The 11,852-nt window shown below is 58.7% G+C and overlaps 2 protein-coding genes across 2 annotated transcripts; one reads left to right on the top strand and one right to left on the bottom strand.

Moving 5' to 3' along the window:
• Positions 1–3,740: 3,740 nt before the first annotated feature.
• PSPN (persephin) lies at positions 3,741–7,667 on the top strand. Its single transcript, XM_073319116.1, has 2 exons — positions 3,741–4,869; positions 6,543–7,667. Exons 1-2 carry the CDS (start codon positions 4,722–4,724, stop codon positions 6,965–6,967), a joined length of 573 nt encoding a protein of 190 aa, XP_073175217.1. The 5' UTR covers positions 3,741–4,721; the 3' UTR covers positions 6,968–7,667.
• Positions 7,668–7,809: 142 nt separating this feature from the next.
• ALKBH7 (alkB homolog 7) lies at positions 7,810–11,818 on the bottom strand. The gene is made up of 4 exons (XM_073319115.1): positions 11,546–11,818; positions 9,955–10,128; positions 9,174–9,298; positions 7,810–8,438 (listed from the first exon to the last, which is right to left on the bottom strand). Exons 1-4 carry the CDS (start codon positions 11,801–11,803, stop codon positions 8,303–8,305), a joined length of 693 nt encoding a protein of 230 aa, XP_073175216.1. The 5' UTR covers positions 11,804–11,818; the 3' UTR covers positions 7,810–8,302.
• Between the last annotated feature and the right edge of the window lie 34 nt (positions 11,819–11,852).

Raw genomic sequence — 11,852 nt, 5'->3', positions numbered from 1 at the left:
CTGCGGGTGGAGGGACCCTAAACCCATGTGGCAGGGAGCACAGCTCTGAAAGCCGGGGCCCTGTGGGGGTGGGGGCAGCAGGTGCCTTGCCAGGAAGGCAGAGAAGCAGAGGGCAGGCAGCCCTAGAGTTAAGGCGATTGCCCAGCTGGTGCTGCGGGAAGGGAGTGACCAGCCAGCCCCAGTGGAGTTGGGCCTATGGGGAAGCCAGCTGCCTCCTTGATCCCCAGCCAGCAATGGGAGAATGGGGGGCACAGTGACTCCTGCCCCATGTACCATGGAATGGGGCCCTCCACCATAATGTACCATGGAATGGGGCCCTCCACCATAATGTCTATGACAGGTCCTGGGTGGTTAGCGTGGGGGGACTCCTGGGTTCAATCAGCAGCTCTGGGAGGAGCGTGAAGTTGAGTGGTTACAGCAGCTAGGGGGCAGGGCTGGAAGTCAGGGTCCCAATCCTGGCTCTGCCATGAGGTGCTGTGCAGCTAAGTCCCTTCCCCCTTGGTGCCTCAGTTTCCCTATTCTGTCCAATGATGCTCCTGACCAGGAGGCTGCCCCAGCCTGGACCCCTGTGCGCCCCTCCAGCTGAGCATCGTGGAGTGACATTGAACATACTCATGTGGCCAACGCCCTCCCTGCTGCAGCCAGTTCCTGGCCCTGCTACGCTGCCGCGTAAAGGAAAACCCAGCCGTGATTTATCCCCAGGGAGTCGGGCTGCCCTTGGCGCAGCCCCTGGCATTCCTCGCATTGCTCTTGCCTTTCCCCACATGCTGCTCTCGTTAGCCCGGCCAGCTGGGGGGGGCGCTGTGCTGGCGGGCCTCTCAGATCTCCCTGCTAAAAATAACCCGCTGGGATGGGCCAGGAGATAACACCTGAGCCGCCTCCATTCCTAGAGCCCAGCGGTGGGCAGAGGCAGCTGGTGTGTCTGGCTGCCAGAAGCCCCCCCCAGCCCCTTTGCCTCTGCAGCTAGTTCCCAGCCCCCCCATACTGGCAGCAGGGTTGGCTCAGGCAGGCCTCAAAGGCTGAGACCTGGCTCCTCAAAGATATTTAGGTGCCTAGATCCCAGAATCAGGTGTCTAAATACCTTTGAGGTTGGCCACTGAGTGCCCGGGTTGGGGGGTGTTACTGAACAGCTGGGGGACTGGGGCTGGCCTTGCTCTGGAAAGGTCCCCCTCCCCTTGCCCACAGAGTATTTACTTCTTGGTGCAAGCACCCACTACAGCCCCTCCTCCACATGGTACCCTGAGGGCCAGACTAATGGGAGTCAAATATCTTTAGCTCCCAGGTGGGAAGAGCTGAATTCTGCTTGTGGCGCTGTACAAGGTGAGGCCTGCGGATGTGCCTGTATCTAGTAGCAGTGAGTTCCACAGGCTTTTGGGCCAGCCACTGGGAACGTTCTGTCTCCCTGGAGTCAGCCTGGAGGGGAAGTCTAGTCAAAGTACAATCCCTGCATTACATAACAGAGCCTCACCCACCAGGGCTTCCTTCCCCGCCTCAACTAGCCTGTGTCTAGTATTTCAGGGGTTCAAAATGCTTTATTGTTAATGGCATCCCTAGCTGCTGGTGGGTGACAGCATCACCATTTGACAGAGGGGCAAGCACGGGCCATCTTTCCCTACGCAGTGGGGGGAAGGCTGGGCTCTGAAAACCAGAGCCCTGCGAAAGACTGAGGAGGAGGGAAGTCCCAGACTAGGAAACACTCGACCCCCACTTCCCTTTGGTGCCGGGAAGAGAACCCAGGCGTCCTGACTCCCACTCCTCCAACAACTAGCCCTCACCCCCTCCTAGAGCGAGGAAGAGAACCCAGGTGTCTGGACCACCCCCTTGGAAGTCTAGCCCATTCCCTTCCCTCTGGGGTGTTTCCACTCCTGCCATCTCCCTCCAGCCTGGCAGGGCCTGGCTTCACCGCCCTGCTCGCCATTGGCACAGCCGGCGGAGGAAGGAGTGGAAGGAATGCGCTCGGCCGGCCCCAGTCCCAGACGGCGCCGAGCCCTCTCCTGTCAGCGCCGGCCCTGATTTATCCCCGGGGCCTGTGACGCTGCGTGCAATCCCCCTGCCTCGGCCCGGCGCAGGGAGATGTTCCATACACGGCAGGACTAAGCCGGGAACCAGACGGCTGCTCTTCCCCTCCGCCCCCAAATTCTTCTTCCTCCTTTGCTGACCTTTCCCTCGGCATTCCCGGAACGCAAGGACAAGTGGAAGCAGCTGAGCGCCATCCCCGGGGAGTCCTACCTGCAGTGGCATGATGGGAGATTCCCCACGGCACTGACCTACCCCGAGCCACCAGCTCACGCTGGGCTCTGTGGTAGATCTCACGCTAGGCAGCATCCAGCCAGAGCTGTACTTGGAGGGGAGACCATCAAGCTGCCACCCAAGGCGCACACAGATGACAGAGGCCTGCAGCTGCTAGGGAAGGGGGAACTTGTGGTAGAAACCTCTAGGATTTACCTAGGGCCCAGCCCACGGCTCAGGGGTGCGGGGAAGCAGAGACCAGCTGAGCACACATGCTCATTAAAGGCTCCAGAACCTTCGTGCAGGGCTGGTGTCTGGCCAAAATCCTAGCTCCTCATTCCACTACAGCCCCATAATTGCCTGCTGCAGTTGCCCGCTGCCCTGCAGCGTCGCTCCACCCCAGAGCTGGGCGAGTGACCCAGACAGACCTTTGGGTTTAATGACACCTCCCTTGTTTGACTACTTGGGTCAAACAAGAATCCTAGAAACAAAGAGCTGGACGGGACCTCGAGAAGTCCAGCCCCCGGCACTGAGGCAGGACTGTGTAAACCTAGACCATCCCTGACAGGTGTCCATTCAACCTGTTCTTGAAATCCTCCAAGGCCGGGGATCCTGTAGCCTCTGGAGCTTCACGGAGTGTTAGAAAGGTAACCGAAATCTCCCTTGATAGGAACAGAAACTTTAACTCCAGAGGTATTTAAGCTCTGGAGTAGGCATCCAAGCTGCTGTCTAACGGCTGTGGGAACCCCCAGGGGTAATGGGGTGTGAGGGCCAAGCCTGGGGCAGAGGATGGCAAAGGAAATTGGGCTGAGGCAGGAAGGGTTAGAGGCTGTGGTATCGGGGAGCCCCATGCAGGCCGCAGCGTAGGGGATGGGGCAGGTGACATAAGGGGGATTTTCTCTCTGGTTCATCCCTGGGCTGTGCTGGTGGGAGGCAGGAAGTTGGGGAGACAGAAGCATGGATGATGCAGCTGGGAAAGCCCTCTAGCCCTTGCTCCCGAAGGCTGGGCTGGCTCCCGAGTTTATGGAAGAAGCATCCGAGTAGAACAGGGCACGGGCTCCTCCCGAAGCGCACAGCTCTGGGGCGGTGACCTGCCCTCCACCTGGTCTAGCAGGGGCAGAGTCTGTGCCACACGCAGCCAGCCGTTGGTTCCAGGGAGCAGCCGGCACTAGGCAGGCTGGCCACAAGCCGCCCAGGGCAGCCTTCTTCTAGCTTGGGATCAGAGGCCACATAGTGGCCTGTCCTGAAAAATAGGCCCCTTCTGACCTCTGGCTACCGGTTACCCCAACGCCCCACAGGCTGCCTGGATGTGGAGAGCTAAATCGGGCACCCCCACCTCCTAGGGCCAAAGGGGTTTGGGTGCATAGCAGGGGCTGCTGCCCATCTCTTCCTCTCCTCTTTATCTAGCCCAGGAAGCTGAGGGCCTGATCCTGCCAGCACCCTCCGGGGGAACCACAGTGACTACAGGACTGGGTCAGAGGCCTTCCAGGGCCTGCCCCGAATCAGGGAGAGACGGCAAAGTGCTCATGGGAGGAATTCTGGCTGGGGGAGGGTGAAGTGAACCTGATGCCCTGCACTGCCTCCTCTGGGCCTACAACTGGAGGGTTGTCTGCGGCAACTGCCCCCTGAGCTGCATTGTGGGAAAGGGGGAAGTTCGAGCCAGCTGAGCATTGCTGCCTCGCAGAGCCAGGAGAGGGAAACCTGCCTGATCTCCAGCGTGGAACCAAGTCAAGCCCAGTAAATCCCGGCTCCATCCCATCCACCAGGGCCAGGAGTCCCCCCTTTCCGGCCGTCTCGCCAGACAGACACAGGCCTGGGCAGCCCGTCCGGCCAGGCGCACTCATGCTCTACTAACAGGCTGTTACCAGCCGGCTCAACGTGTTACCCTAGCCCACCCCTGCCGCGACCCTATAATTTATGTACAATCCCCCTTCCATCTCCCCCCGCTCTCCCCCAAAGGTATTTGCACAGCAGATCTGGGTGTAATCAAGTCCAGGAATTTCCATTCAAGTATCCTGGGCTTTTTTTTTTTTTCCCCAAGATTTTCAGTTAACTCTTTCAGAGGGGGAGAGAACGAGGATTTAACCCCATCCCAGCTCCCCAAACCCCACCGCTCTAACGTCGCTTTCAGTCAAACAACCCGGGGCCGGGGTGACGTGAGCGGGCGCAAGGTACCGCCTTGGAGTGCAGTTCGCGGCTAGCCAGCTCGGCCGCAAGCATCCTACCGTCCAGAGTCAAAGACTCTACCCCGACTGCAAAAGAGAGACCGGATCGAATGCAGGGTCAAGACACCAACGCCAGAGACTCCGCTGGGAACGAGTCTCCTTCCAGCCCCCCTGAACCCGCCCTGCATTTGGCCCAGCATGGAATGTTTCAAGGATTACGAAGAGTTAACGCCTGCCCTGCCAACCCCCCAGGCCATCCCAAGGAGGATATAAATTAGAGATGAGCCACCTTCCTTTCAGAAGCCAACCCGGCTTAATTGGGGAAGGATGGATTCATCCCAGCTCCTCTGCAGCATCTCGTTCATCCTCCTGGTCAGACCCGCTGTCTCCCAGCCACTGGAAGACAAGAGGCCCATGCTGATGGAAGAGCAAGAGCCGGGTACCAGCATCAGGGACCTGCTCTGGGCACTCCTAGGTATGAGACACTTTCAGTGCTGTTCCCAGGCAGGGCAGTGCCAGGGTGGCGGGGGCATGTTCCCATTTTGTACGGTTATTTCCCCAACCCCGGCGATTTCTGGGCTAAGGGTAACTGACCTCAAGCTTTATCCTCACAAATGCCTGGGAGGCAAGGCAGTGCTATGATCCCCCTTGCACACATGAGGAAACTGAGGCACGGGGAGGCGAAGGTCACACAGGGAATCTGTGGTGGAGCCCGGAATTGCACCTGGATCTTAGTGAGCTAGTGCCCTAACGACGGAGTGCACTCTCTATGCTCCCAAGGTAGAGTGGACAGCAGAGGGATGAATTTTCCAGCTGGCAGGGAGAAGAGTTCAGTTCAGTCCTCGGGGCCACTCAATCCTTGCTAAGAGGCTAGCTAGGGGCACGGCAGGGGAGGGTATATGTACATAAAATTACTGGATTAGAGCAGGCGATTCTGCTCTCTAACCCCAGCCATCGGACCGGCAGACCGAGAGCAGAGCAGCAGAAAGACATGCACACGCTAGATGTGCAGTATCAGCTGGTAGAGACGAGGGAAATTACCGCTATAAATCTAGGCGGCTGCACGCTCTAGGCACTCAGATACTGCAAGGGCTGAGCATGGAATAAATGTCTGGGTAGATCTGTGTGTGTGTGGGGGGGGAGGGTTAAACCCATCCCTCAGTTCACTGTCAATGGCATCACTCAATTCGCTGTACAAAGTCCATTGATCCTCATGCTTCAGGGCTTGAGGTGAGCAACAACAGAGGGGTCAGGAAGGTACTGCTTCCCCCTCCACCGCCCCAGTCCAATTATTAAATGACCAGCCACTGGGGATTTAGTTTCTTCCTCTGACGCATCTAGTACAGGTCATGGCTGGAGTCAAGAGGCCAAACGGGATGGGCCATTGCCCAGATTGGATGCAGCAGGGCTACAGGACGATAGGACCCACTGGTGTGAACAAACGAGGGGGGATATGAGACCAGACCCAACAGGGGAGGGTATGGGACCCTCTAGTTTAGTCTGATACAGCACAGGGGGGATATTGACTAGTAGCGTGGGTACAACACATCCTGTCTTCCCCTCCTAACAATACAAAACCTCTGACTTCTCCAGCTGTGTCCACCGCAGGATCGCTGCGTGGAGGATCGGAGTAGCCTCCTGTAGAATCACTGGGATCCCCAATGGTTTGAGTCGCTTAAAACTTGACAGTGCAAAAAGCTCAGCATCGCTTCTCACTTTTAAACGATCCCATTGATGGGGCTTCTGCCAGCCTCTCTAGCCCCAGAGCCAGCCGTCCCGAAAGCCATCCGAGGTCACCCTTGCTCCTGCACCCCGGGACTCTCCTTGTCCCTTCACAGTGGCTATTCAGCTACGCCCTGTCACCCAGGAGCCGCAGCCTCTGGATTGCTGCTGCTGCTGCTTTCCTCTGAGCTCCCTGCAAAGCGTCTCCATCTCCCTGGTGCCGAGTTTGTCCTTGGTTCAGAAGCACAATGGCAGACAGGATTCTCCCCTCTTTGCCCAGTGGTGGCGGATCACCACAGGGGCAGTCTGGGCCATACAGGGGTTCCCTCTTCCCTGCTCAAGGAGGTGGTGGGTGGGATTCCGGGCCTGGGCTGTGCCTTCAGCACCCCTCCCCAGTTTGGCGTGATCTGTCTCTCTCTGTTTCAGAGACGCACATGCCAAAGGGACCTTCCCTGCACGTCCCGGACAACCCTAGAAACCTGCTGCCCTACGCCTCCCCCAAGCCGGCCAAGAGCCGTCAGAAACGCTTGTGGGAGCAGCCAGAGGAGCAGGAGTGCCGGCTGCGGAGCTTGCTGTTGCGCGTCAGGGACCTGGGCCTGGGCTACGACTCCGAGGAGACCATCCTGTTCAAGTATTGCAGTGGGAGCTGCCCCAAGGCCCGCACCAACCACGACCTGACGCTCTCCGTGCTGCTCCAGAAGAGCGAGATCCCGGCCCTGGGCGAGGAGAAGATCGTTGGCGACCCCTGCTGCCGGCCAACACACTACGAGGACGTGGCCTTCCTGGACAACAGCCACCAGTGGCATGAGGTGGAGAAGCTCTCTGCTTCTGCCTGCTCCTGCGTGGGCTGATGTCGCTGGCGGGAGGGTGCGTCAGCAGGGTGGGTGTAGTGCCGATGTTAAAGCAGTCAGTGTTTCTTCCTCCCACACCCTTGAACCCGTAGCCTGAGAGAAGCCCAAACTCCATGCCACAGATCCCACAGGACGGGGGCCGGGACTTTTGCCCTCCCTCTAGGGGTGGGAGAAGGGAACTGCTATCAAAACAACAATGGTGTTCACTTCACACCACCCCCTCCTTCCAACCCCATCCTGTTTCTTTGCATTACTGAGATGCTAGCTTGTTTGCTAAGGCCTGGAACTTCAAAGGCATTTAGGCTCCTAACTTCCACTGAAAACAATGGGAGTTAGGAGCCTAAATACCTTGGAGGCTCTGAGCCCGAGATCCTGCCTGGAGGAGGTGTGCATGGCTCATCTACACACAGGTGCAGGGGGAGAGCTGGACGATAAGAGATATTTATGGATTCCTAAGTTATTTATTTATTTGGTTTCTTCCACTAAGGGCAGGGCGGGCTAGGGATCTCATTCCCGCTGCCTCCCTACCTGAGCTTCTTAGAGTCCCTTTTTAATTTATTTGCTTCTTTCCGCTAGTAGAGAGTCGGGATTGTGTTTGTTTGCTCGTTTTCAGGCATGTCTTGGGAACAGCTGAAATGTACACGGTGGTTTCAAACTAATAAAAGCCGTGAAACTGATCAAAAGACGTGTGGCTATTTTGTGGTACAGATGGGAAAGGATTACTTCCTTCGAGCTAGCCCAGGGTCGTCCCTTAGGCAGACCACAATGCGGCCCTGTTTGCAGCTGGCCTTTAGGAACTACTGGAACAAAAATGATTAATAATAACTTTGAAAAAAGGTAGGTTAAAATAAATTATTTTTAATGAGGGAAATTCACCAAAATTCACCAGCGCCAGCGGTTCTCTTTAAAAACCAACAGAAGCAGCACACTTCTGTCTGAATTCTATTTACCTGCTGTTGTTAAAGTCACCCCATGCCCCGTCACAAAGATCACAGGGGAGATATTTCTATTTTAGATTTTACTTGTTGGGTTTAACACGGCCTATGCAATCAAGCCAGCTTCCCTTGCCCCGTGGGTAGCCAATACGGTGCATTAAATCATTTGTTAATGGCACTGCTGATGACACAGTAGGTACCTGGGTGGTTGTTGAGGGTACACACATCCACAGGCTCCTCCATGGCTGCGTGTTGACAGGAGAAGTCCCCTGGCTTAGTCTTGGCTACAAACCTCCATGGAGTGAAAGCGTAAACCAGATCAACTGAAAACAGTCAGCTCTGCTCCAGCCCGGAGAGGGGAGGAAGGCTGGTTTCCAATCCCACAGCTCCACTCGTGGCTCTAGCTTGGGGCTGGTGGCACTGGCAGGTTCCTGCAGATGACAGAAATCCTCCTCTCTCGCGGGATCTTCTGGCCATCAAAAAAGGACTCCTCGTCTTTGAGGATCTCGTGGGTGAACTCGTAGCGAGCCGGGCCTCTGTGAAAGGAGGGAAGAGAGGAAATCTGGCTCAGCCCAAGAGCCACTGGCCTCTATGACTCTATAACATATGACTAGGGAGACCCAACTTCAATTCCATGCACTGCCAGAGACCCCCTGTGAGACCACAGGCAAGTCACTTAGTATTTGTGCCTCAGTTTCCACAGCAGTACACTGGGTATAAAAGCCCTGCTCTGTTCCACAGGGGGTTGTGAGAATAAATACAGTCCTCAGATACTATGGGGATGGACCAAAAATGGGCCTTAGGTAGAACCTCTAAGGGTGAGTCCAGTGTCCACGGCACATTCAGTCCTCGGCCTCTGCGCTGAGACTGAAATCAGGATGCCCAGTCTCCAGCCCCAGCTGCCACTAAGGGAGGCACTGAGGCCTAGTGGGTAGAGACTGGGAGTCAGGAGACGTAGGTTCTGTTTCTGGCTCTGCCACTGGCTCGCGGGGTGACCTTGGGTACGTCACTTTTCTGCTCTGTGCCTCAGTTTCCCCATCTGTAAATCAGGGATAATTATACTGACCTCCTTGGTAAAGCCCTCTGAGATGTGCTGCTGGTAAGAACTATTCAGGACCTAGGGATTATTAACATTCCTCCCTCCCCCACCCCTCTAAAACTAACTCCTCTCAGAAATCACCTCCTCTGGCACCTCTCACAAAGTTGACAGCAGAGACAAAGCGCTGTCATGTCTAGGGCTCGCCACACCCCCACCTGATGGGCCACGTTACCTGAGGATGTACAGAGAACGGCGCGGCAGAAACAGGTCCATCCAGTCCTCTGGATTCTGTTCGCTGACCAGCCGCATCACACTGGAGGACAGCAAGGACAGCCCCGCAATCGTGCAGCCGCAAAACTAATGCGAGGAAGAAAAGTAACGATAAAAGCCAGTAATGCAGCCAGGCATTTCTATCCCATTGTTCATCCTAGCCCTTTGGAACCCAGCACGGAGGTCTCCCACCCAGCGATCGCAACCACCTCTGGGGTGGCACGCTGCAGCTGCTTACCAGCGCACAGCAACACATGGAAATTTTAGGACAGGGAGTGAAGAATCACATATCCAAAATGAAACTGCAGGGAAATTTAGGAAGAGCCAACTATTGACCTAAATTGGAATTAGGCCAGGATGTGGGGATACCCCCTCGCATTGAAAAAAAAAAAAACAAAACCCTGGGATCATCACTGCTAAAGTAGTCCTGCCTTTCTTTTTATTCTTCACCCAAAAGAGCAACCCATGATATCATGCTGGCACTACGCTGGGGCACTAGCTCAGAGCAGAGAGTGCCAGCCCCCTAGCCTGCTGAGCCACCCACCCCGATCCCTACAGAATAAAGGTTTTGCTTCCCAGCGCTGACTTGACCGTACGCAGCTTAGGATGAGCAATGAAGCCCGAGGTGCTCTGGCTGAAGGATAAAACCAAATGTCTCTGTTCTCTCTATCCCCACCCAGCCCCTTCGATCCTCCAGCCTCAGCTCCCTCCAACCAGATCGCATCTGAGCCCTGCAGCTTCACCTTGACACTGTCTACGTGAGGTTTGATGTAGCCGCTTTTATCCAGGTCAAGGACGTGGACTAGCGAGAGTGGAGACATTCCTGGCGGGAAGGCCGTACCCCGGACCCGCTGCAAGATTTCCTGGCTCTCCTCGCTCCACTGGGCTATCTCTGTTTCCCGGAAGCCATGAATAGCCTGGATGAGAGAACGCCATGGTAACGAATTGGAGCGTCTCCGCTTTGTCCTGTGCCCAGGTAAGCCCAACCCCCGACTGACAGAGGGATGCTCCTCTGGGGGATGATTCCCTGTGCCCATCTTTATCCAAGACACCCCACGCCGCACCTGGGGCCAATCTGAGCCGTATCAACCCACTCCTGCATTGGCTCCCATGACCTCCCTTCAGCACCCCCCATCCCTATGGTAGGGAATTCGCTCTGTTCCCCACTTCTCCTATGCCCAGCGAGCCAACATCCACCCTTCACATGCCCAACCCTTCAGGACACCTCAATAACTGGGTGGCCGGCTGCTAGCCAGCCACTCGCCTGTAAGGCCCACCAGCTGCCTGCCCCCTGCGCCCATCCCCCAAGACACCCTCCCCCCAGAGAGCCCAGGGCACGGAGAAGCCACTCCCACCCCATAACCAGCTTGCTTCCCTTTTTCCACCAGGAGCCTCCTCTCCCCTGCCCCCAAGAAGCACATGCTCGACTTAGACCCGCTAAGACCACAGAAGTCAAGGAGAACCCCCTGGATACCCAGGCTGAGCCCCCACAAAAGGGCAGCTCAGCCCCCATCAGCTCCTATGGAGCCCAGCTTAGCCCCAATAACTGCAGCCCCCCAAGTTTCCCTGTTCAGAGCACACAGCGCTGCTCAGGCATCCAGAACCCAGCTTAGAACAATCGAGGGACCCCCCAAAATCCGCTTCGCCCCCCATCCCCCCAATAACGCCCAAAGGCTCCTAACTCAGACCTGACACCTGCTAGCTCCCTCCCCAACTAACCCCCCCCCCGCCAATACTGAGCTCACTTCACAACCTGCCCCCTCCCCAAACATTCAGCTCCTCCCAGCTGCCCTCCTGCAGCTCAGCTCCCTGCCGCCCTCCTGCAGCTCAGCTCCCTGCCCACCACAGACCCGCCCAGTTCTCCCCATTGCCAGCCCCCCAGGCTCCCCCGCCCCGCCCCCTCCCGCGGCTGCCCCGCCCCGCCCCCCGGCTCGCCCCGCCCCCTCCCGCGGCTGCCTCGCCCCGCCCCCGCCCCCCGGCTCGCCCCGCCCCCTCCCGCGGCTGCCCCGCCCCGCCCCCCGGCTCACCCCGCCCCCTCCCGTGGCTCGCCCCGCCCCCCGGCTGCCCCGCCCCCCCGGCTCGCCCCGCCCCCTCCCGCGGCTGCCCCGCCCCGCCCCGCCCCCCGGCTCGCCCCGCCCCCTCCCGCGGCTGCCCCGCCCCGCCCCCCGGCTCACCCCGCCCCCGCCCCCCGGCTGCCCCGCCCCCCGGCTCGCCCCGCCCCCTCCCGCGGCTCGCCCCGCCCCGCCCCCCGGCTCACCCCGCCCCCCGGCTCGCCCCGCCCCCCGGCTGCCCCGCCCCCTCCCGCGGCTCGCCCCGCCCCGCCCCCCGGCTCACCCCGTCCCAGTGGTCGAACTGGTAGCGGCGGCGGCGCAGCTGCGGCTCCAGCTCGCGGCCCAGCGCCGCCTCCTCGGGGCCGCTGAGGAAGCCGGGCCGCACCCCCGCCTGGCCCCGCAGCCGCCGCGCCACGCCCGGCCCCGAGGCCCGCACCAGCGCCGGGGCCTCCCCGCACAGGGCCCGCCGGGGCCAGGCGGCCGCAGCGCGGCGCAGGGGGCCAGGCCCGGGCGGGGGCAGGCGGGCCGCGGCGCGGTGCATTGTGGGCGGGGCCTGGCGGAAGGAAGAAAAATGGGCGACGCCCGGGGCA

Source organism: Lepidochelys kempii, chromosome 20 (assembly GCF_965140265.1).
Source record: "Lepidochelys kempii isolate rLepKem1 chromosome 20, rLepKem1.hap2, whole genome shotgun sequence".
NCBI lineage: Eukaryota > Metazoa > Chordata > Testudines > Cheloniidae > Lepidochelys > Lepidochelys kempii.
Note: the sequence above shows the minus strand (reverse complement) of the source record. Positions and strands in the feature narration are given on the sequence as shown.